Raw genomic sequence first — 19,781 nt, 5'->3', positions numbered from 1 at the left:
GTATTTCTTCATATTCAAATATCAGAAAATGCATATTTTGAAACATGCCATTTAATCCCCCAAAGAGCAAAAACAGTGGACTTCCTAACAATTTGAACTGATTAATACAAAGGGCTTTATATACAAAGTGCTCACCTTAACTACCGTAACTTCAATTTATTTAAACACACACACACACACACACACACACACACACACACACACACGTAACAGGCACTAAAAACAAGCAAATAAACTCCATTCGGTGATACAAACACAAGCAAAAAAGTTAACTGTAATTAAATTAATTCATTTTAGTGCTTCCCTATGATTTGATATAATAAAATAATGAGAAAGAGACACAGATACATGTAATAACATTACTGAATTATTTGCTTTCAATGTAGTATATGATATAAAAGCAAGAAAAGGAGCTGTAAAGCACCGTACTGGACCAAAAGACAAGGAGTAACCACACAGTATGTATGAATTTGTAGTTGCATGGTGATTTTAGTCAGCACGAACATGTTTGAAGTAGAAAAGAAAAGACTTGGCTGAACAGCAGTTCCGATATTACAAACAGGCAGTTCACGAAAAAGGTGAAAAGCCCGTTGACATTTTGTAAAGCAGTTAGGATACAGATAAAACTGTTATGGATTAAGCTAAAAGAAATCAGCAACACAAAGAAACCTGGTGGAAAGTAAGCTCTCAAGTAACTTTAAACTCAGAATTTTGAATGTGTGCGTGAACAGCTGTCTGTGGGTTTAACAGTGTGTGGCTCCACATCCTCACTTCTCTCCATCTCAGACACCAAAAATGATTTTCAGATCAGCCAGGGAGAGTTTGGTGAAGGCGCTCCCTGTTCCTGACAGCACATTCTGGGCCAGCTCCTTCTTCTTCAGCTGCAGTGTGGAAATCTTCTCCTCTACCGTGCCTTCACACACAAACCTGAAAACACAGACACAAGCACTAGTGAACACATAAACCAATCTGATCTGTTTAGGCAACTTTAGTAACTGTCTGTTACTCTGTAACTTGCCTTAGTTGATCTCAATGTTGTTCTGTTGCAGCAGTAATAGTTTTCACACACATACTGTGTCCTGCTGATTTGTTACCTGTGGATGGTGACGTCTTTCCTCTGTCCTACTCTGTAGATGCGGTCACAGGCCTGATCCTCTAAGGCTGGGTTCCTGTCAGAAGTTAAAAGCCACAGGTCAAAGCTTTCCTTCCTTCATTAGTCGCGTTACACTTTCTGTCGCCGTGGTTTTCATTAACCAGTCAGTGCATGTGTTTGTTTACAAGCGAGAAGATTATTTAAATTATTAAAGAACTGTATTTTAGAAGCTGTAATGCATTTCATGTCTTCACTTGGGAGCAACTGAAACTGAAATTGAAGCAGTGAAAGGGGTTGAAGAGTCAGTTAAAGTGTAAGAACCTGGGGATCTCAAATCTCAACTAAACTGAAAGCATTAAAAGCAGGTGAAAGGTCGACTGAGGTGTAATAATATTTTCGAAGCATTTTCAGATGAACACCAGGTCAATAAAAAGCAATGGGAGGATGTTACAGAGATTTGAGAACAATAAAAGACAGAACATTCAGACAGAAAACATACTGTTAGTACAACGTCAAGCAGAATGCACATCATCATCAAGTACCAGTAACTACACTGTTCTGGTTTTGTGCATGCCAGTGTCTCACCAGTGCATGTCAATGAGAAACAGGTGATTCCCACCAATGAGGTTGAGTCCGACCCCTCCAGCACAAAGAGAAACCAGCATCACCTTTGGCACAAACCCAGAAAACATCAATCAATTTGTGGTAGCGAGTTATGGGTTTTGATCTGGTTCTTGTGTTTTGGGGTGAGTCACCTGTGGTCCTTCAGGGTTGGTGTTGAATTCTTCCACCAGGTCCATGCGGCGTTTGGGGTTGACAGTCCCATTGATAACATCGTATCTCAGACCCATCCGCTTCAGATGAACTGCAACAATGTGCAGCATGCTGGTCCACTGGGACACGATCACACTGCACATTACAGATGTTAAGTTAGTTTATTATGACAGCCTATAATCAGACTAAGTGGTCTGCGATGATTTACCTTTTCTGATCACTACCCTTCTGTCTGATCACATTCAGCTCAGAGACAATGGCAGAAATCTGGAAAATTGAGGTAGAAGAATTGGTTAACATTTGCTAAAATAACAGTGATAAGGGAAATTATTTCTGTCTGTCTAAGACCCATGTGGGCTGTGTAGGCCTACTCTCACTTCATCGCCTCACTCATTCTGACCTGTGTACTATGGCATACAAAACCCTTTAAATAATCCATGACCTTTTCTGAACCCCACTGCAGACCAGTAAAAATTACAGCAACACTGTTGTATTTCTTTGGTCTAAGGGACAAGTGACTTGCTCATTTTGGTCAGAGGACCAATCTGCCTGCAGAACAAGTCGTCACGCTGAGACAAGTAATGGTTGCCCACCTTGGTGCTCTCTGTGGTGTCCTCAAACAGCTGTGAGGAGAAGCGACTGCCATTAAGGGCCACCGTGTCTTTGGGGTCAGGGCCTGATGGGGAAGGGCTGGAGGAGAGTGACAGAGCATTGAGCTGCTCCTCCAGAGACAAGATGATCCCATCGCCCTGCAGCTCTGACGAGTCAAGAGTCTGAGCACAGACGAGAGAAAGAAGGAAATCAGCATCTTTTAGGACCAAAGTGAGCAGCACAGGGTGTGTGTGAGAGTGTGTGTGTGTGTGCCTTCTTAAGGAGGGACAGGTGACAACAGCACTGCCGGAGACGCAGCAACAGGGACAGGATGTGGACGGTGCTAGATGCCTGCTGGGGCTGCTGGGAACTCGACAGAGCAGGTTCAGCCTGAGATATACCAAACTCTTGGGCCACTGCAGAAGAAATAAACACACTTTTGATTAACCACCACTAGTAATCAGATCTATTATTACAGATCAAGTTGAATGTATATTGATATACATAATGTGTCCTGTCAGGATTGATTAAGCCCCGATGGGAAATTATAATTACTTCTTTTCTGGGTACAGATGCGGTGAGACCAATATAATTTAGGTAATTGGTATGTTCTACTTCATTTACACATTGCAAAGTATCAATCAGCATCATCTCATTCTCATAATGCTACTGGCAGTTAGGGACAACCAGCTGCGAATCCTAATCCACATGTCAGATGAACTGTGCCTGTGGAAAACTGCAAAACACTGTCAGGGTCAGTGAGTGTAAATGGACCAAGGGGTAAATTAGTAGAAGTGAGACAGAGATCATTGTTGTGTGTTCACTGATGCAGAGGACATGACCAGCTGATATCTCACCTTTCTCAAAGGGATTTGAACCTGAAGTCCCCTTGACCACATCCTTTTCCTCATGTCTCTTCAGGTAGTTCTGCAGAGTAGACCTACAGGAAAAGAACAAATCACCATTCAAGTGTCCTATTATACTGTATACTTTAGAAGTGTGTCTGTACTCCTTTAGGAAAAATCCAAACAAGTTGTTGTGTTACCTGGACTGGGCAAAGACGACGTCGTACACAGCCTGCTCATCCTCCGATAGTTTGAGCTGATGCACCTCACAGGTCCGACTGGGCAGAGACACCTAAAACATCCAACACTTCACTCAGGAGCAGAGCTTGTGTAATATGTGAATCGACCAGCAAACAATTCTGACCAGCCCAGTCTGTTTCCCCAAACAAATAAGCAACTAGATAATGGCAAGGCAAGAAGATACTGCGACATCAAGACCAAATCTCCAAGACAACAGCTGTGGCCTTCATCATGAGCGCACTCGATACACTATTCTCTTAAGACAGAAGCCCAAAGTGTGTGTCAGTGTGTGACGATACCAGTGGTTTTCCTGTCGAGTCCAGCTGGTCTTTGGTTCGTCGCAGCAGCAGACTCCTCGTCAGGATGTTGAGTCTCTCTTGGCCTCTCTTGGAGCCGTTGTCTACCTGAGCTTTCCAGAGTTTGTACTCGTCAAATGGAGAACAACGCAGAAACCTGAGAGACAAACCGTGAAGATGGGATAAGAATAATTTTCAGTGCATTTCTGGAAAAGAATTATTTCACACTCCAATAATACAAGTCAACTTAGATTAGTCTACATAGTGTTAAATACAGTGGATCAGTAAATACATATTTCTACAGATTAGACTTTGCTTTCCTAGGTTATAATTTTGCTAGTGACACCACGATGTTGCTACAGATTTTAGGACTTTTCAGAGGATACTTAAATTTAAAAAGTTTTTGATCTTCTAGTATCTTTGTCTATTTATTTTATTCACATTTGTAGTTGAATTTATTCTGGTTTTTAATGCTTACTATTTCAGTGGAACACGGAAAGCTGAGGTTAATCTATAGCGCCATCTTGTGGTTATATCTAAAGAACTTTTCACTGATTATACTTGAACTGTGAATTAAAACAGCAGACACTCCAACCAAATGCAATACATTTCCAACATGCAGACAGAACAAAGGAAGGATTTTTACAGGTAGGACTTTGAAACTCTTGCATTCACTGTGTTGTTTCTTACTTCAGCAGTGAGTACATGTCCAGCAGGTTGTTCTGGATGGGTGTACCAGTGACCGCCCAGCGGGCGCGAGCCCTCAGTCGACAGACTGCCATGGAAGTCTGCACTTTTGGGTTTTTGATGTTGTGGGCTTCATCAAGAACCACACGTGCCCAGGCCACTCTCAGAAGAGGACCTGAGCATGAAGGCTGAAGGAAAATGACAAGAAACGAAGTGCACATCAGTTAGCGCCTTAGCTTCTGGTTCCACTGATCTATGTTCTATGGACCACAGGGAAACAAGTATCAGCAGCCAGCACCTTCACTTGGACTCTGTCTGTATTGAGGATTTACAGGAAGAACGTAATTTAGGGCACTGAAGCTGAATCTGCAGTTTGTCATGAACATGTTGCTCACCACATCATCAGTTTCTGCACTGGGTTTCTCAGCCGCCTCCTTCTGGACTGGAATCTCCTTAGAGACCAAACTGTATGTGGTCACCACCACATCATAATCCGCCAGGCTGAGGGACATACAGAGAACACTGTATGATTACATTTTTTTCTTTATGTAAATTCACAAACATCCTTAAAAACAGTTGAAGACTCACGAGTTAAAGCTGTTACAGTTCAGAATCAACATTTAATTTTCATGTGTTTGACGAAATCCTATAATTAATACTTTAAACGTTAGATGGGAATTAAAAAAGAAAAACGAGTTAATGAAAGTGTGTAAAGGTGGTGTGCAACGTGTCAGTGTGTGCACGTGTCAGTGTGTCCGCGGTTCCCTCACACTTTGGCGCGCTTGTCTCGGTTGGGGCCGTGGTACAGGTACACAGACAGCTTGCCTGTTTTTACATGTCTCTCAATCTCTTTCTTCCAGTGGTGGATCAGGGAGGCCGGACAGATGATCAGAGTACCTTTAGAAACCACAAGGCTGGAGTCTGGAGGATTAACAAAAACATAATAAGGTCCTGTCTCATTAAAATACTTATTACACAGTGCTGAGATTACTTCGCATATCACAGCTGCTGAATGAGTTACCAGTTTTGGAGATCCATTTCTCCAACTTCTTCTCTTCCTTCTTTTCTTCATCCTCTCTTCCCCTGATTTTCTGGATGAGTATTAGCGAAATCATGGTCAGGGTTTTCCCCAGACCCATGTCATCCGCTGAGTCCAAACAGTAAGAGCAAGAAGATCAAGAGGAAAAAACAACAAAGTAATAAAAATTAGAATATGAAGCTTGTCAAACATCTTGTGATTGAAAACACAGTTTTCTGTTCATTGATTTTAAGTCAGAGTCAGATCACATTACATTCGAAAAAAACTGAGCTTTTCATTTCGGAAACAATTTCCTCTTTCCCTCGGATAATCCACAGACCCCTCTGTAAAGGGTTTTCATTGCGAACTGCTTTCTGAAGAACCAAAATGACTTGACCTTTATTTTTGTGTTTGCTTGTTCTGTAATATCTTGACAAAAAGCAGATTAAATTTAGACTTAGACTAATACATGAGCAAAAACAAAGCACAGATTTTGTTTGACTCAGAGTGGAAACAGAAACAAATAGGATTTTCATCCATTTTTAACAAGATCTCTGATCAGTCTTTCCTTTCACCTTTTTAAAATAATCATGTTAGAATGTGAACATACCCAGAATTCCTCCACAGGGTTTCTGAGCTTCTCTCCACAGCAGCCAGGCCAGTGCTCTCCTCTGATGGGCCAGGAGTGGCACCTTATCACCAATAAGAAGATTTTTTAGAGTAGCACAATGGAGCAATCAAAAAGAAAGCACAGAGGCTCTGTTTCCATAGCTGTCACAACATTTTAAGAAAAACTAAAGAAAAGTTCATTCCTGGTTTTATGCCCATTCTAAAACTGTAGAACGTTTTCTCCTAATTGCTGCCACAAAACAGGCAACATACGAAGGTACACACAAGTACAGTCGGTGGATATAGTGTCAATCATAATATCAGAATAGCACAATGCATTGTTATTATCTCACACCACTCAATATGTTTTAGTGGTGTGAGATACCCCATGTGAAGGGCTGATGAAAAACAGAAATTGCAACCTTGATGCCTTTGGGGTCTGCAGTGTCGGCCTCAGGACTGGGACAGGACTCCAGGGATTTGTGAAGATGATCGATGGCCTCACAGGTGGCGTTTTTCACCGCCAGCAGACGGTCATCAGTCATCCTGCCACCATAAAAGGGCTGGAACTCTGAGCTTGCTGAACACAAAAAGAGCTAAGGATTAGGATACTCATATGAATGATAAACAGGAAATGAATCCAGAGAAAATCCAGGATGGAAAAATAAAATCTAAGTGAAAATCAGAATTCAATATGACATGAAGTGTTTAGGGAAAGAAGGAAAGACACCTGTTACTTTTCCACATAGTCCCATCAAACATGAGATTTAATGTTGAAATAAAACTGACACATCAGGTAAAACCCCTTAAAAATCCTAACAAATTACAGGTATATCTTTAGATTGAGAAGCTGTCATAAAACTAATCCAGCCCACCTCCATACATCTGTGTGTATCCCTGGCTCAGGTGGAGCCCCATGGAGCTGCCAGAGGCCTGGTGCTGGGAAGGGCCCGGTGCTGGAGGGGAAGGCAGCAGGATGGTGCCATGCTGTCGGCTGAACGGGTTCATCTGGCTTCTGCTCACACCTGCATGACTGCTGTTATGTCCACCCTGGGACCCTGGAGAAGAGACTGCAGCATAGTTGCCAAAAACATTAACATTATATTTTTTTTTAAAACATGCTTGAAACCTTTAGAAAATATTTAAGGGTATATTATTGCGATGGTATAGTGAAAAGAGTCACCAGGCTGTGAAGCACCAGAGAGGCTCAGAGAATCCAGCGCTTCCTCCAGCTCCTTGACCTGAGTCTTCAACCTCTCTCCTTTATCTGGCAGAGCCGCCACATTCACCTTAGACAGAATCGCCTTATTGGGAGGAAAAAAACTGGAGTCAGAGCTGAAGTTATGTTTGAGGTGCACATCTTGATTAGAATTCTTTATAATATATTTTTACTAGCCTCCAAAATCCAGTATAGATCAAGGTCTAATCTCTATCAATACATAGCTCATGTGTGACATGTATAGCTTTCAGATTCTGCCTTTTCAGTTATTCTTTCACTCACCTTTTTCTGCTGGAGCTGAGCAGTGAGCAGCTTGTGCAGCCCTTGGGGATCTTCCTGCTGACACTTGACCGTAGAAGCTGTTTGAAACCCTTGGAAGCTGGTCAGGGTTTTTTGGACAGCAGCAACATGAGGAGTTTTCTGAATAGCAGGTTTCACTGACAGCAACACGACATCATCATCATCATCATCATCATCGTTGTCGTCGTCATCTTGGAGCGTTTTGGTGTGAATGGACTCTTGTAGTTTGCTTGCTGTGAGGTCACTGGTATTACCAGAGTCTCTGGAAGCCCGGGTGCTGCTGCTGCTGGGAGAGGATTTAGAACCACTCTCTTGGACACTGGGATCAGCCTGTGTCACTGCTGGTTTTTCTGCTTCTTCCTGCTTGGTGTAATTCTTGTTATTGCTGTCTTGCACCTTATCTGTCTTTGTTTCCACACTGTTAGCTTGGCAACTTCTTCTCTCCTCATCTGAAAGTCTTGTCTTTATCTTCATCCCATTTGGAAGCTGTTTATCTCGATAAGTATTCCACGAATTCAGCTTCTCTCCCTCCACCGCTGCACCTATGCTCTCTACCTTTTCCTTTTGACAATTTCCTCTTCCTTCAGCCTTGTGATTTGCCACACCATCTTCCTCCTTTCTTCCTTTCTCATCACCTCCACCACACTGCATCTTTCTCCAATCAGAGTCCTCGTCCGTCTTGCCAGGGGCCTTGAAGGGGTTCCGGACAGGTGGTAGGCAGGAGGGCTGTAGCTGTGTGTCAGATAGAGGAGCTCTCTTTTCTTTGTCTGACTGCAACGATGGAAGAAAAACAGATATTTTAAACTATCAGCCTCTGAGAGGGAGGTAGAAGTCATAATATAACATCTGGTGGGTGTTATATTATGATCTTATCTAATATAAGAGTGTGAATGTTGAAATCTGTGACAGGCGTTGTCTTACCTCTGTCCAAGGCACGCTTCCACACCACCTCTGGCCTGCTTTTTTACCTAAAATACATCGGTAGAATAACCTGGGAAAAAAAAAAAATGAAACCTGATCCAATCGGCCACCTACAGACAGGCATCGTCTCATTCACTAGAGTCCACACTCTTTTCATTTTCAGATGACATGAACGAGAGTGCCAGCAAGGGCCGTATTTTGTAAAATCCCCTACAATCCCACTGTAAACTCACTTGTGGCTCTGCTGTTGTTTACTGTGGGTAAGAGCTTGGAGTTCCACCATTGAATCTTCATGAATGAGGCAGTGGGACGGTGGGACGCTGCAGGAAATGATAATGACAATGATAATGATAATGATAATGTAGATCAAAAACACAAACATTTATCTCTGAATAAAACACTGACGTGGGAGGTGCAAACAAAACTCACCTGGCCTGCTGCATGAACTCACAGCCCTGCTTGTCAACGCAGACGTAGAAGCTTTTCCCTTTATTTGGTCCTTCTTTCACGCCGGTTTTCAACATACACAAACCGTCTGTGTAACGATATAGAAAAGTGCAAATAACGTAAAGCTTTGAGAAAGAAATTCGTAAAAACTAGGTTTGGTTGACGTGATCCAAGCCATCAAAATAAACTGCCAAGTCACATGAAGTGTTTCCAGCAGTAAACGCTATGACTTACGCAAACTAAATATAATATCAGACTTCCTGTTTTATAACAAACAATAAGGTTATTTAGACTTACCGTGGACTTCACATTTAACCTTTTCCATCGTCCTGACATATACAGCTCAGTTTCCTTTACTAAAATGTGAAACTCTTCTTGTTCGTATCGACCAATCGCAGGCGTCAGAAGGCACATCCGGTTTGTACATACCAGAATAAAAGCCAACGTCCACATTCGTTAAAATAAACCACTTATATTCACAGTTAAAGCAGAGATATCATAAGAACAATAGGATAAACATGACATCGAAAATATGAAAACGGCAGTATGGAAAAAAAGTCAACCGTACGCTAGACCTGATTCTCTAGACAACCTTTATTGTGTAATATTTTTGCGAAGCGCCGTTGAACCAGGAAACCAAGAATGTTATTTTATCTGTGTTTTTTAATTTTATACAAAAACTGTATTATATTTATTAATATCATAGTAGTTTATATGAAATAAAAATAAATAAATAAAACGAAAGAAACCTAGTTTTAATACAACAACTACATTACCCATAATGCAACAACAGGTTTATGTTTTTTTCCTTTTTTCTTTTTACTCTCGCGGGCTTTGTTTTGATATGGCGGCAGACTTCGAAACTTTTGTCTGTTTTATTTGTATAACCTACGAGTTTACGGCGGTAAACCCAGTTTCCTCCCGTGTAACAGGTAAATTTCCTCTGCTATGACCGGACTATTGACTAACGTTACTTATGAACGTTGTGTATTTTCTGCCTTGTCACCGCGGTGTAAAAAACCTAAATATAGCCTAACAAGAGTTAACAGGCACCTGGAGCCTTTTAAATGCGGTTAACTGGTTTTAACGTTACACCATCAAACTGCGATCTGAACCACAAAATGCCAATAATGTTGTTAATTCTTGTCAATACAGAGGTTTTGTTTTCATGACCATCTGTCATATAGATTAACGTTACTGTTACTACCCACTAAACACCGGACAGTTTAAACCGGCACCCCTGTCATGGATGCTACCGTTACGTGTAATAGTTAGCGTTAGCTAAACGTACTAATGTTATTTGAAGACCTAGTTATATATAGTTTTCTTGGACCTGGGCATCACCTGGACCTCGTTAGACGGTGTTTATTCACGGTGTGATTAACGCTTAACCTGTCACTATAACTGTCCGTCAAATCCCAGATTAGCGGGCCCTGCCCACCATGTCATCTCCAGCCGGGCTCCAGTACTCCCAGGCGGACTTCTTGGCCCGCTGGATGCCGAGTAGCGCCAGAGCCGGGGTGATCCTCAACCCCTGTCCGGACTTAGTCGGCTCCTTGAGGCACATCTCTTCCGTGGGATCACCGACCCTGCAGCCAGACGACTCATTCGCCTCCGACTTCGCCCCGCTGCCTCCCTCCGCTGACAGCAGCTGCCTCGGTGTGGATGGATTTGTACGGACTGGAGCGGAGAAGACTGGGACTGACGGGCCAGTGAACGGTCTCTACTCGGCCCCCACTAGAATTTCAGATGGACAATTGGACGGGTTGGATGAGATGGCAAGCAAATCACAGGATCTGCCCCTTATGATGAAGCTAGAGCAGGTAAAGAGACATTTCATTTCAGAATCTGGTGTCTCCAGTAACTGGGACTGTTAATATGATCATCAGCTTTTTAAATACTCTAAATCTGAGTACTGTGACAATATAAACACAATATGATAACACCTCTGCAAACATTTGAATTGTGAGGCAGGTTTCTCTAAGATTATTATCTGACCATGATTGCTGAAATTAGCTCCATCACACACACACACTCCAACACTCCCACACACACACTCTGCCTGTCCCTGCTATTATTAGTATTTTCTCCTAAGACTATTTATATCCAGGCTCAAACAGTGATGGAAGTGTGTGTGTACGAGTCAGTTAATACTTTTAATATGTGTATAATTTTGGTGGGCTGCCACAAGTAAATTTGTATGTTGGGCATAGTTTCACTCTGAGCTCACAAGTCCAGTCCATGCTCTGAGTAGGGTGGTAGTCAGAAGCTAAACTCTGAGACACTGGATAAGAGAGTATCCTGTTCTATATGGCTAATTTGTGCAGTTGAGAAAATGGCAGCAGCACATGCAGGAGCAGTTAAAAGCCCATCAGTTGGAGGAGCTGCTTTGCCTGCAGGATGAGCAGCAGACACTGTTGGAAATGATGAAAGGATCCCAGCACTGCAGAGAAGGTAAAAGAGACAAATGACCAGAACTGTTAATGTGCTAATTATTAATTACTTAAGATATAAAATCTATATCTGTAAAGTTTCAGTGTATATTTGCCTTCACACACCGTGCAGTGACCGTGCTGTATCTTACTGATCACAGACAGTTCAGGAGCAGAATGGGAACAGACATCAGTCCAGGGAACCTCTCACCAGAGAGAAAGCCCATACAACCCCACCATAAACTGCCATGGGGTCCCACAGGGCTCCGTTTCTGGTTTCCAACAGGAACCACACCTTCAGGTATTGAGAGGTCAAGATCATACGGAGGTGGATAATGAGGCAGAGGGTGAGTTATTAAGTGTAATGTGACAACACAAATTGTACAGTGTTTGTATTTGCCTTTGCGTTACAACAGCCAGCACAAGCCAACCTTCACTTCCAACACATTGTTGGCATAACTGTGGCGCTGAATATCTAGTGTGTTTCCCCACAGGTGTGTGGAACAGAGGAGATGATCAGGAACAGAGTTTCGATACTACAGATTTGCATGAGCACAATGAGACATTAAGGCCAACTAACTGTGTGGTTATGACTGAAGACAACAGCAGAATAGAAGATGAAGGCCTTCTTGACAGGTAAAAACAACCTCTGATATTTTATTCAGCATTAAAATGAGACTCCTGAAGCGATAAACCAAGCCAAGCTTGAAGCTGAAATCTGAAACACTGGCTTTGTGGCTGTGGCTTTCTTATGGGTACTGTTCTGTATGAGTGTATTTGTGCCATGTATGTGACCCTCTCCAGACCTATAAAGCCGGGTATTGGGGGTCAGAAGCAGACATTTGAGGAGCTGTTGGAGGAGCAGCTGAGACTGGAGGAGCAGAGGCTGAAGTCTGCCCAGCAACAGGTCAGAAAATGTAATAATGAACAGTAAAAAGACAGTGGACATTGTCCACAGAAGCAGGACACTTAAGCAAAGTAGTTAAGATTATTATTTTTTTTAAAGCAACAATACAAGTTCACATTTACACTGTGTCCTCACCTTAACAGAGTCAGAATGGAGCTGAAGCTGTCAAAGCTCCTCCAAAGAGGGCATTTCTGAAGCGAGGCCAGGGGCTTTCCAGATTTACCAACAATCGCAAACCCTCCTTACCAAAAATGGAGGTGAAGAACGATTCCAAACCACAACCCCAGGCCAGAGAACTCTCCCGCAGTAACTCAGTACCTGCATCTATCCAGAAAGGTGGTGCAGCTGCAGCACAGCGGCTTCCTGTCCAGCGTAAAACTGCTGTACTCAACAAAGAAAATCGACTGAGAGGTTCCAGTTCACCACCTCAGGACATCAGAGATGAGAATAAGGCAGCACGGATGAAGATTCTGGGGAGTCATCAAAGTCAGAACACGGAAGGACCAGTGTCTCTTCGAACTGGCCCGACGACCAAACATACCAAACATCCACTTGGACAAGGAAAAGAGCCAAATAACAGGAAAATGTGTCTGTCTGCTCAGACCGTGAGGAAACCTGGACTTCACAACACACAGCCAAACCCTGTAACCAAACAGGTGGGCTGGTTGGAAGGGCCACCAAAAACTGAAAGTGATGTTGCTACAGAGAAAAGCTGTGTCTCATCAGGGTCTGGAGGAGGAGGAGGAGACAGAGTTCCACAGGATTCGTTTGAGTTGTCGTTCCAGGAGAAGCTGAAACGCTGGGACTGTGATCAGCAGATGGAAAGCGTGGAGCTGGGAGAGTTTGAGCTGCTGGAGCAGGCAGCTGAGGAGCTGTCCTTCTCATCCAACTCTTCCTTTGTCATGAAGGTGCTTTATTCCGCTCACTACTGTTTGTATTGTCAGGTCATTAATGAAATGAACTGAATTCATTTTTTTTTTTTGCTACAGGAATTAAAGCAGCCAGCACTGAGAACATTTTCAGTAGCTACAGACTTGATTGTGTAGATCTCGTCCTGTCTCTCATCACATCACATTTGACCTGTTGACTGTACTTGCAGGTTCTTCAGATGGACCAGCAGAGAGAAAAGCTGCAAGCTGCCAGGGGCCTCCACCAGCGACGGCTCTCCTCCACCCCCATTAAGTCACCTCCCAAACAAGCACCTCAGAGGTGCAGCAGTGTTGGTAGCAGTGGAGGTTTGGTATGTAAAAGCAAATCTGCAAATTCAGAAGGATTTGTGGTTAAAATAAGAAATGATAGACTCCAGAACAAAGGGAGCATTGAGGATAATGAGGGAGAGGAGACTGGGAGAGAAGACAAGCATGAGAACTCTGATGTTTCATCCTGTGATGGCTCTGAATATGAAGCCCAGGAAGTGGCAGTCAAACCACCTCTGTTTCCTAGTACCCTTTGTTTTCCTGCACAGTCTAACCCACCGTACGATAAGCGCTCATATCAGGATGAGGACAGTTGTAGGGATTCAGCTTCAGATGTGACACAAGAAGGTGATGGTGAGAGTCACAGCATCGACAGCACTGCCGATGAGTCTACTCTGATAGAGGCCCAAGAAAGGCAACACGGGAGAGTCGTGTTTGACGACGACGACACGTGGAACGACCTGGACGACGCTGCGGCTGGTCCACCCAATGACAGTAAAAGAGTCAGTCCAGTCTCCAAGGCAACAGCCAATGGAATCTCACCACCAGAGCGGACGTTGTTGAGGAAGGTGGCAGTGAGCAAAGGTGTGGAGCTGGATAAGGACACAGTCTGCGGTTCAACCGGTGTGGAGCCAGATCTTCCTCCTGCCTCTCAGCTCATGACAAGGTTGTTCCCATCACTGAAGCCACGGGTCCAGAATGCACCTGTCCATCCTCCTGCTGCTGAACCAGAGTCCAAACAGGAGGACACAGGTGAGACAAATGCTTTTACTATTGTAAAAATCATAGTATTGTATTGTACAGTCAGACAGGAAGCAAATCTCTGTTGACACATGAATGTGATGACATGGAGCTTGATGGTAGAAAATTTCAGGGAACAGTGAAAAAGTTTTGTGCCTTGAGGCGAAATATGTAACACCTGAACTACTGTAATGGATCTTTTTGTTGTGGTGGACACTTTGATTTGATGATAATGTTTCTGTGTGTCTCCTCGTCCCCAGGCCAGCAGGCCCAGTCTACACTGCTCAGGGAGAGACTGGTTGAGCTGGAGATAGAGATCGAGAGATTTAAGAAGGAGAATGCTGCCCTCACCAAGCTCAGACAGGAGACTGAGAAACAACAGGACAATCTCAGGTGACGTGTCTGTCTGCGCCTGTTGTTTAATATCCTGACTACATTTCAGGAGACCCTGAATGATGAACATCTGATCATGAGAAGTCATCTATTCAAATTTACATGTACTTCTCTGTTTTCCTCCACTGCCAGTTTGCATGTCCTTGCCTGTGTCATTTATATCCTCGTTCCTTTTGTAGGAAAGAGCGTTTGGAGTTTGAGCAGATGAAGGCGGAGGACTTGGCCAGGTTTGAGGAGTACAAGAAAGAGGAGAACAGGAAGCTACAGAAGGAGCGTAAACTGTTTGAGAAACATGCGTCAGCTGCCAGAGCAATGCCTGACAAGAAGGAACGGGAGGAAATCCAGGTGAGACGCAAACTGTACTTCCAGGATAGTTCCATTGACCTCGGTGTATCTGTGAGTGCGTAAACTAGCACCTGTTTGAGCTGTTCTTGTCATCCGCGCCAGGCACTGAAGCAGCAGCTGAGCTCCCTGCAGGAGGAGCTGAGGAAGAGGGAGAGTCGCTGGGCCTCCACACACAGTCGGCTGCGGCAGCAGGTCGACTCTCTCAACCAGGAGAACGGCGCTCTCCGGGACGAGGTATTTCCACCTGTTACTCCTGCTGTGGAAATGAAATCTACAGTACATCTGGATATGCAGGACACATGTGGGATTGAAAAGTGATCAGATCGATGAGGTCTCACTGGGCAGTGGTCAGGGTTGCGTTGGGATCACAGTTGCTTCCTGAAGCCTGGCACAAGCTACAGGCAGTGCAAACAGTTGCCAAATCTTCCTATGTGCTATAATAAAATAACATGCTATCATACATTAGTTATAGTTGCAGCTGTGTTGTGTTTTCTTCTCCTGTTCTAAGCGTACTTTGTCTTTTGATTTAAGGTCCGTATGTTGGAAAAGCTCCGTCTCAGTGGCTGGAAGAAAAACCCTGTTCATCCAGAGAAGGACAAAGAGATGAAAGATGGTCCCAAAATATCTGAACACCATGTACCAGCTGTGACCAAAGGAGTGAAATTTGCCGTAAGCACATTTCTACAATTTTCTATTGGTTATATTCATGTTCTCTGTAATATTGATTGATTGACACTCTAGTTTGACTGGAATAAAATCTAATTAAATCTTGAATAAGCATCAGGTCTTAATCATTTTTTCCACATTGTATTTTACTTTGACAATCTTCAACTGACCATTTCAGTTCCCAGATGTGTAGAACCTTAGAACCTGATTTTTGTCTCATCTGGGCGTCTGTGTCTCTTTGTTCTCAGAATCCTCTTGACTCCAGAGGAGGAAGCAGCAGCAGCAGCTGCAGCAGCAGCAGCAGCAGCCCTCCACAGAGCAGCTCTGCTGCAGCCACTAGAGGCAGCTCCAGGGAGAGTCAGGGTGCTGCAGGTACATGCAGGTTTCCATTCACAAGAAGACTGTTACCACTCAGCTCTGTAGCCCCATCAAGCTTTATTCCAACATTAGCCCAGTTTTGGTTTTTGCAATCCACAATGTCACTTTCTTGTTTCACAGTCACAGGTATCAGCATCGTTTTCAGTCTGTTCTGAAACACAGAACAGGAAACGTATTGAGTCTCACTGCAAAAATTAGAATTACCAAAACATTTTAGTCTCCATGACTAGTTTAATCAGTCCTCAATAGAGGAAGGTTTGATGACTGGATGGTTTGGTTGGAGGATGAGTGATGGTTGTTCCTGGTTTGTGTTCATTCCCAGCAGGAATGAAGAGCAGCCTGAGGAGGCCGGCAGGGCCAAACTCCTTTTCTTCCTCCTCACTCCCTGCCAGGAAAACACAGGACAGGTCAACGCCCCCCAGCAGCTGGAGCCAGGACAAACTGCCACACCAAGAACCACCGAACAACTGTTCTCCGGTTAGATGTCGTTAATCTGCTCTCCCTTTCTGCTCATTTAACAAATCCATACTAGAGTCACAGACCCAGTCAGGCTCATGGGCTGATGGAGCCTTTCTAGACCTGCTGGTGTTTGTCACTGTGTCCATGTTTTATAATTAATTGTTTTTTGACACGGTCTCATTGTAGAAAAGAGATTCTCCGCCAACAGAACCAAAGCACAGTGAGGCCGAAGAGCCAGAATCAGTTCAGGAGGTTATTACACATCCAGACGGGAAGGTGAGAAATTGCAGCCAGTTAATCAGACAGCAGAAGGTGTTGCAGGTCAATTACAGGCTTTGTAGTTTAAAATGAATATTTCTGGCTCTGATCCTCAGATCGAGAAGGTTCTGGCCGGTGGTGATCGCCTTATCGTCTTCCCCAACGGGACCAGGAAGGAGGTTTCAGCAGACGGACTGACGGTCAAGGTCACCTTCTTCAACGGAGACACCAAACAGATGACAGCCGACCAGAGAGTGGTGAGACCTTTACCTTCCGCTGAGTTAAATTCAGGAGGCAGGTGTTTGAGAGACATAGATTATCTGCACCCAGACTCTGTAGGCCACAGGTAGGTGTCAGCACATATGATCCCAGCTACAGTGTCAGGGAGCTGCTTCTGTTAAAGCATTCGCTCTGGAAAGTCATTTTACCTGACATTAACTTAAACTGAGCAAAACTCAGAAGGGATGTGTAACACCTGAGGCCAAACAGAAATCTAAAGAACAGATTTTTCTGCACCCGTGCTCTGTAACCCGTCTGAATTCACCTTCCAGTTACACTCTGATCTTTATGGCCCCGCTCAGGTCTACTACTACGCTGACGCCCAAACTACACACATCACCTATCCAGACGGCATGGAGGTCCTGCACTTCCCCAACAACCAGACTGGTGAGAGGAAATCATGTTTCTGACTGTAAAAAACTGGTGTGTGGTCATCTACTCACTTCTGTTAGCAGAATTTATTCAGTTTGTCATGTAAGAACATTTGCTGATGGCTCGCTGGTACTTTATATAAGATTACTGATGCATAACAATTAGTTTTAAATTGAGTTCTGTCAAATGTGGTGGGATAAAAAGTTTTTTTATGAAATGTAGTGCAGTAAAAAATAGTTAAACACAAGCACTAATTACCACCGGACTGGTTATCTGGTGGTTTCATATTATTCTGGTTGGTACAGAAAAAAGAAAAATGACATGCATTACGTATTTTTTTTCTATTTCTGCTCCAGAAAAACATTTTCCAGATGGCCGTAAGGAGATCACGTTCCCAGACCAGACAGTGAAGAATCTGTTCCCCGATGGTAGGGAGGAGAGCGTGCTGACAGACGGGACCGTCATACAGGTCAACCCGTAAGTAAAGTTTTTGAAAACCTGCAACTGCAGAACAAAACGGTTTAGGAGTAACAATGTCCAGACCTTTACATGAACACTAACTAGCTGCAAATGTGCCGTTTCTCCAAGCGATGGCACCAAGGAAATCCATTTCAACACGGGACAGAAGGAGATCCACACAGCCGACTACAAGAGGAGGGAGTATCCGGACGGCACCGTGAAGACGGTCTACACCGATGGCAGGCAGGAAACCCGCTACCCCAACGGACGCCTCAGGATCAAAGACAAAGACGGCAACGTGACGCTGGACAGCAGGCCATAGAAACACGGTATCTCAAAACACGACGACCTTTTTTTCAACTGTGACTTCAAATTTCACAGAAAATCTTCAACATCCCAGATATTTATTTGAATCACTTGTCTGTCTTTGGAAAAGTTTGACATTTTGGCAATTTCACCTTTTTCTTGGGAAGAATTAGTGTTTTTTTTTTTTTTTTTTTCTTTAAACATATTTTAACTTTTTGCCTCAGAGGCAAAACTGCAGGTGAACGTTGCCCGTGGAGACTCTTACATTGTGCAAACGTGTTGACTGCATTTCCTTCCTTATGAAACGCTTGCATTCATTTTACTAATGTTTTAAATCCTGCATCATTTTCTTTTATGTTTATGTGCCTAGTATTTTCTACGTTAGTTCCTCTGATTTCCAGTTTGTTTCAGGGTATAAAATTTAAACCGTGCTCCTAAATGCTCAGTGCAGAAATAACACGCCTTTGGAGTGAGTGAGATAGATGTACACTGACCTGCAGGTGGCAGTAGTGACCAAGAGAAGTAAAAATGTGCAAACAAACATGTAAACATGGATGTGAAGGTCTTTCCTAATGTTTTTGGAGGAAGGAAATTCATTCACTTCGTTAGGCTGAGAAATCTATGCAGTGACTCATTTCTTACATTTCTGTTAAAGGCCTGATGATAAAACCTGTGCAGTGTGAAAACTGCAGCTGTGTGTGTGTGTGAAATTAGTTTGCAACTACTGTGACTGTAAAAATGTTACACATATTTATTATCTTAGCTGTTTGTATATTTTTGTAAAATAAATTTTATCTTTTTTTTAAAAAGTAGAATCATGAGTCATTGTTATGATTGTTATGTTATTATTTCCTCTGATCTGGGTTTTTATTACTTTCCAAAGAAAACACTGCACAAAGGTCAGGCAGCACTGTTAAGACTTTAATGTGTTCTCTTCAGACAAAGTGCCAATTTAACAAAAGAGTTGGGTCAAATTGAACCTAAATCAATTCTGTACAGGAACACTCAAAGTAAAGGAAAGTGCAGGTTGTCTACCTGATGGCTGGACTAAGAACAGCACAACAAAATCAACAAAAAGTGTTTTACATCTTCAAGCTTCAGCAGGATATTTAGACTTTCTTCACTACAACATTTAGTACCTGGATGCAGTTTGATTCCAGGGCTGCAACTTCGTTATGAATTAGTTCCTCACTACACATTCTTTGGATTAAAACAAATATAAAAATAGTAAATAATGTCATAAATCCAGCCCAGTTTAAAACAAAAGCAGCAGAACTTCCACAGATGACCTGTAACTGCAGACAATTTGCTTAATAACCTCAAGCTTTAAAACTTATTTTTCAACACTACTGTCACATACGCTGTATACAGTCGTAACACATTACCATGTACTGACATTGTTTTTCCAGGGAACAACAGAACACAAATAGGTCGTCTGCTATGTGACCTCGCCAGTCACACCTGACTAACGAGCAGAGACACCGAAACCTAAAAGAATATTGTGACTAAATGTTGGAATAAAGCTGAGAACATACATCAAACTGTGGGCT

The 19,781-nt window shown here is 43.2% G+C and overlaps 2 protein-coding genes across 7 annotated transcripts; one reads left to right on the top strand and one right to left on the bottom strand.

The window, feature by feature from the left end:
• Nucleotides 1-33: 33 nt before the first annotated feature.
• ttf2 (transcription termination factor, RNA polymerase II) lies at nt 34-10,617 on the bottom strand. Of its 3 annotated transcripts, none has more exons than XM_026295280.1 (23): nt 10,482-10,617; nt 9,023-9,128; nt 8,827-8,913; nt 8,594-8,663; nt 7,655-8,443; nt 7,337-7,457; nt 7,029-7,223; nt 6,576-6,733; nt 6,155-6,236; nt 5,548-5,673; nt 5,297-5,447; nt 4,922-5,027; nt 4,530-4,714; nt 3,843-3,996; nt 3,504-3,595; nt 3,316-3,398; nt 2,732-2,874; nt 2,461-2,640; nt 2,076-2,134; nt 1,849-2,002; nt 1,679-1,761; nt 1,095-1,169; nt 34-927 (listed from the first exon to the last, which is right to left on the bottom strand). In XM_026295280.1, the coding sequence occupies exons 2-23, from the start codon at nt 9,115-9,117 to the stop codon at nt 783-785; spliced, it is 3,333 nt and encodes a 1,110-aa protein (XP_026151065.1). In that variant the 5' UTR covers nt 9,118-9,128; nt 10,482-10,617; the 3' UTR covers nt 34-782. The 3 variants fall into 3 exon arrangements, with proteins under 3 accessions (XP_026151065.1, XP_026151063.1, XP_026151064.1); XM_026295278.1 differs by lacking the exon at nt 10,482-10,617 and adding an exon at nt 9,338-9,453; XM_026295279.1 differs by lacking the exon at nt 10,482-10,617 and adding an exon at nt 9,338-9,453 and having other exon boundaries at nt 7,029-7,211.
• cpap (centrosome assembly and centriole elongation protein) lies at nt 9,864-19,043 on the top strand. Of its 4 annotated transcripts, none has more exons than XM_026295276.1 (19): nt 9,864-9,972; nt 10,463-10,863; nt 11,368-11,494; nt 11,634-11,819; nt 11,967-12,108; nt 12,277-12,377; nt 12,518-13,287; nt 13,479-14,328; nt 14,577-14,709; nt 14,889-15,054; nt 15,157-15,288; nt 15,586-15,723; nt 15,969-16,092; nt 16,424-16,575; nt 16,744-16,833; nt 16,932-17,072; nt 17,397-17,481; nt 17,823-17,943; nt 18,055-19,043. In XM_026295276.1, the coding sequence occupies exons 2-19, from the start codon at nt 10,483-10,485 to the stop codon at nt 18,245-18,247; spliced, it is 4,032 nt and encodes a 1,343-aa protein (XP_026151061.1). In that variant the 5' UTR covers nt 9,864-9,972; nt 10,463-10,482; the 3' UTR covers nt 18,248-19,043. The 4 variants fall into 4 exon arrangements, with proteins under 4 accessions (XP_026151061.1, XP_026151059.1, XP_026151062.1 ...); XM_026295274.1 differs by having other exon boundaries at nt 16,421-16,575; XM_026295277.1 differs by having other exon boundaries at nt 12,277-12,379; nt 12,523-13,287.
• The last annotated feature ends 738 nt before the right edge of the window (nt 19,044-19,781 follow it).

Source organism: Mastacembelus armatus, chromosome 21 (genome assembly GCF_900324485.2).
Source record: "Mastacembelus armatus chromosome 21, fMasArm1.2, whole genome shotgun sequence".
Lineage (NCBI taxonomy): Eukaryota > Metazoa > Chordata > Actinopteri > Synbranchiformes > Mastacembelidae > Mastacembelus > Mastacembelus armatus.
Note: the sequence above shows the minus strand (reverse complement) of the source record. Positions and strands in the feature narration are given on the sequence as shown.

Excerpts from the sequence above, each read along its gene's own strand:
- cpap (XM_026295274.1), top strand. The coding sequence starts at position 10,483 with ATGTCATCTCCAGCCGGGCTCCAGTACTCCCAGGCGGACTTCTTGGCC. Across the intron at positions 12,378-12,517 it reads GCTGAAGTCTGCCCAGCAAC|AACAGAGTCAGAATGGAGCT; the intron begins AGGTCAGAAAAT and ends TGTCCTCACCTT. Across the intron at positions 14,710-14,888 it reads AAACAACAGGACAATCTCAG|GAAAGAGCGTTTGGAGTTTG; the intron begins GTGACGTGTCTG and ends TTCCTTTTGTAG.
- ttf2 (XM_026295278.1), bottom strand. The coding sequence starts at position 9,365 with ATGGAAAAGGTTAAATGTGAAGTCCACG. Across the intron at positions 7,224-7,336 it reads CTCTGGTGCTTCACAGCCTG|TCTCTTCTCCAGGGTCCCAG; the intron begins GTGACTCTTTTC and ends ACTATGCTGCAG. Across the intron at positions 2,875-3,315 it reads TTCAAATCCCTTTGAGAAAG|TGGCCCAAGAGTTTGGTATA; the intron begins GTGAGATATCAG and ends TTTCTTCTGCAG.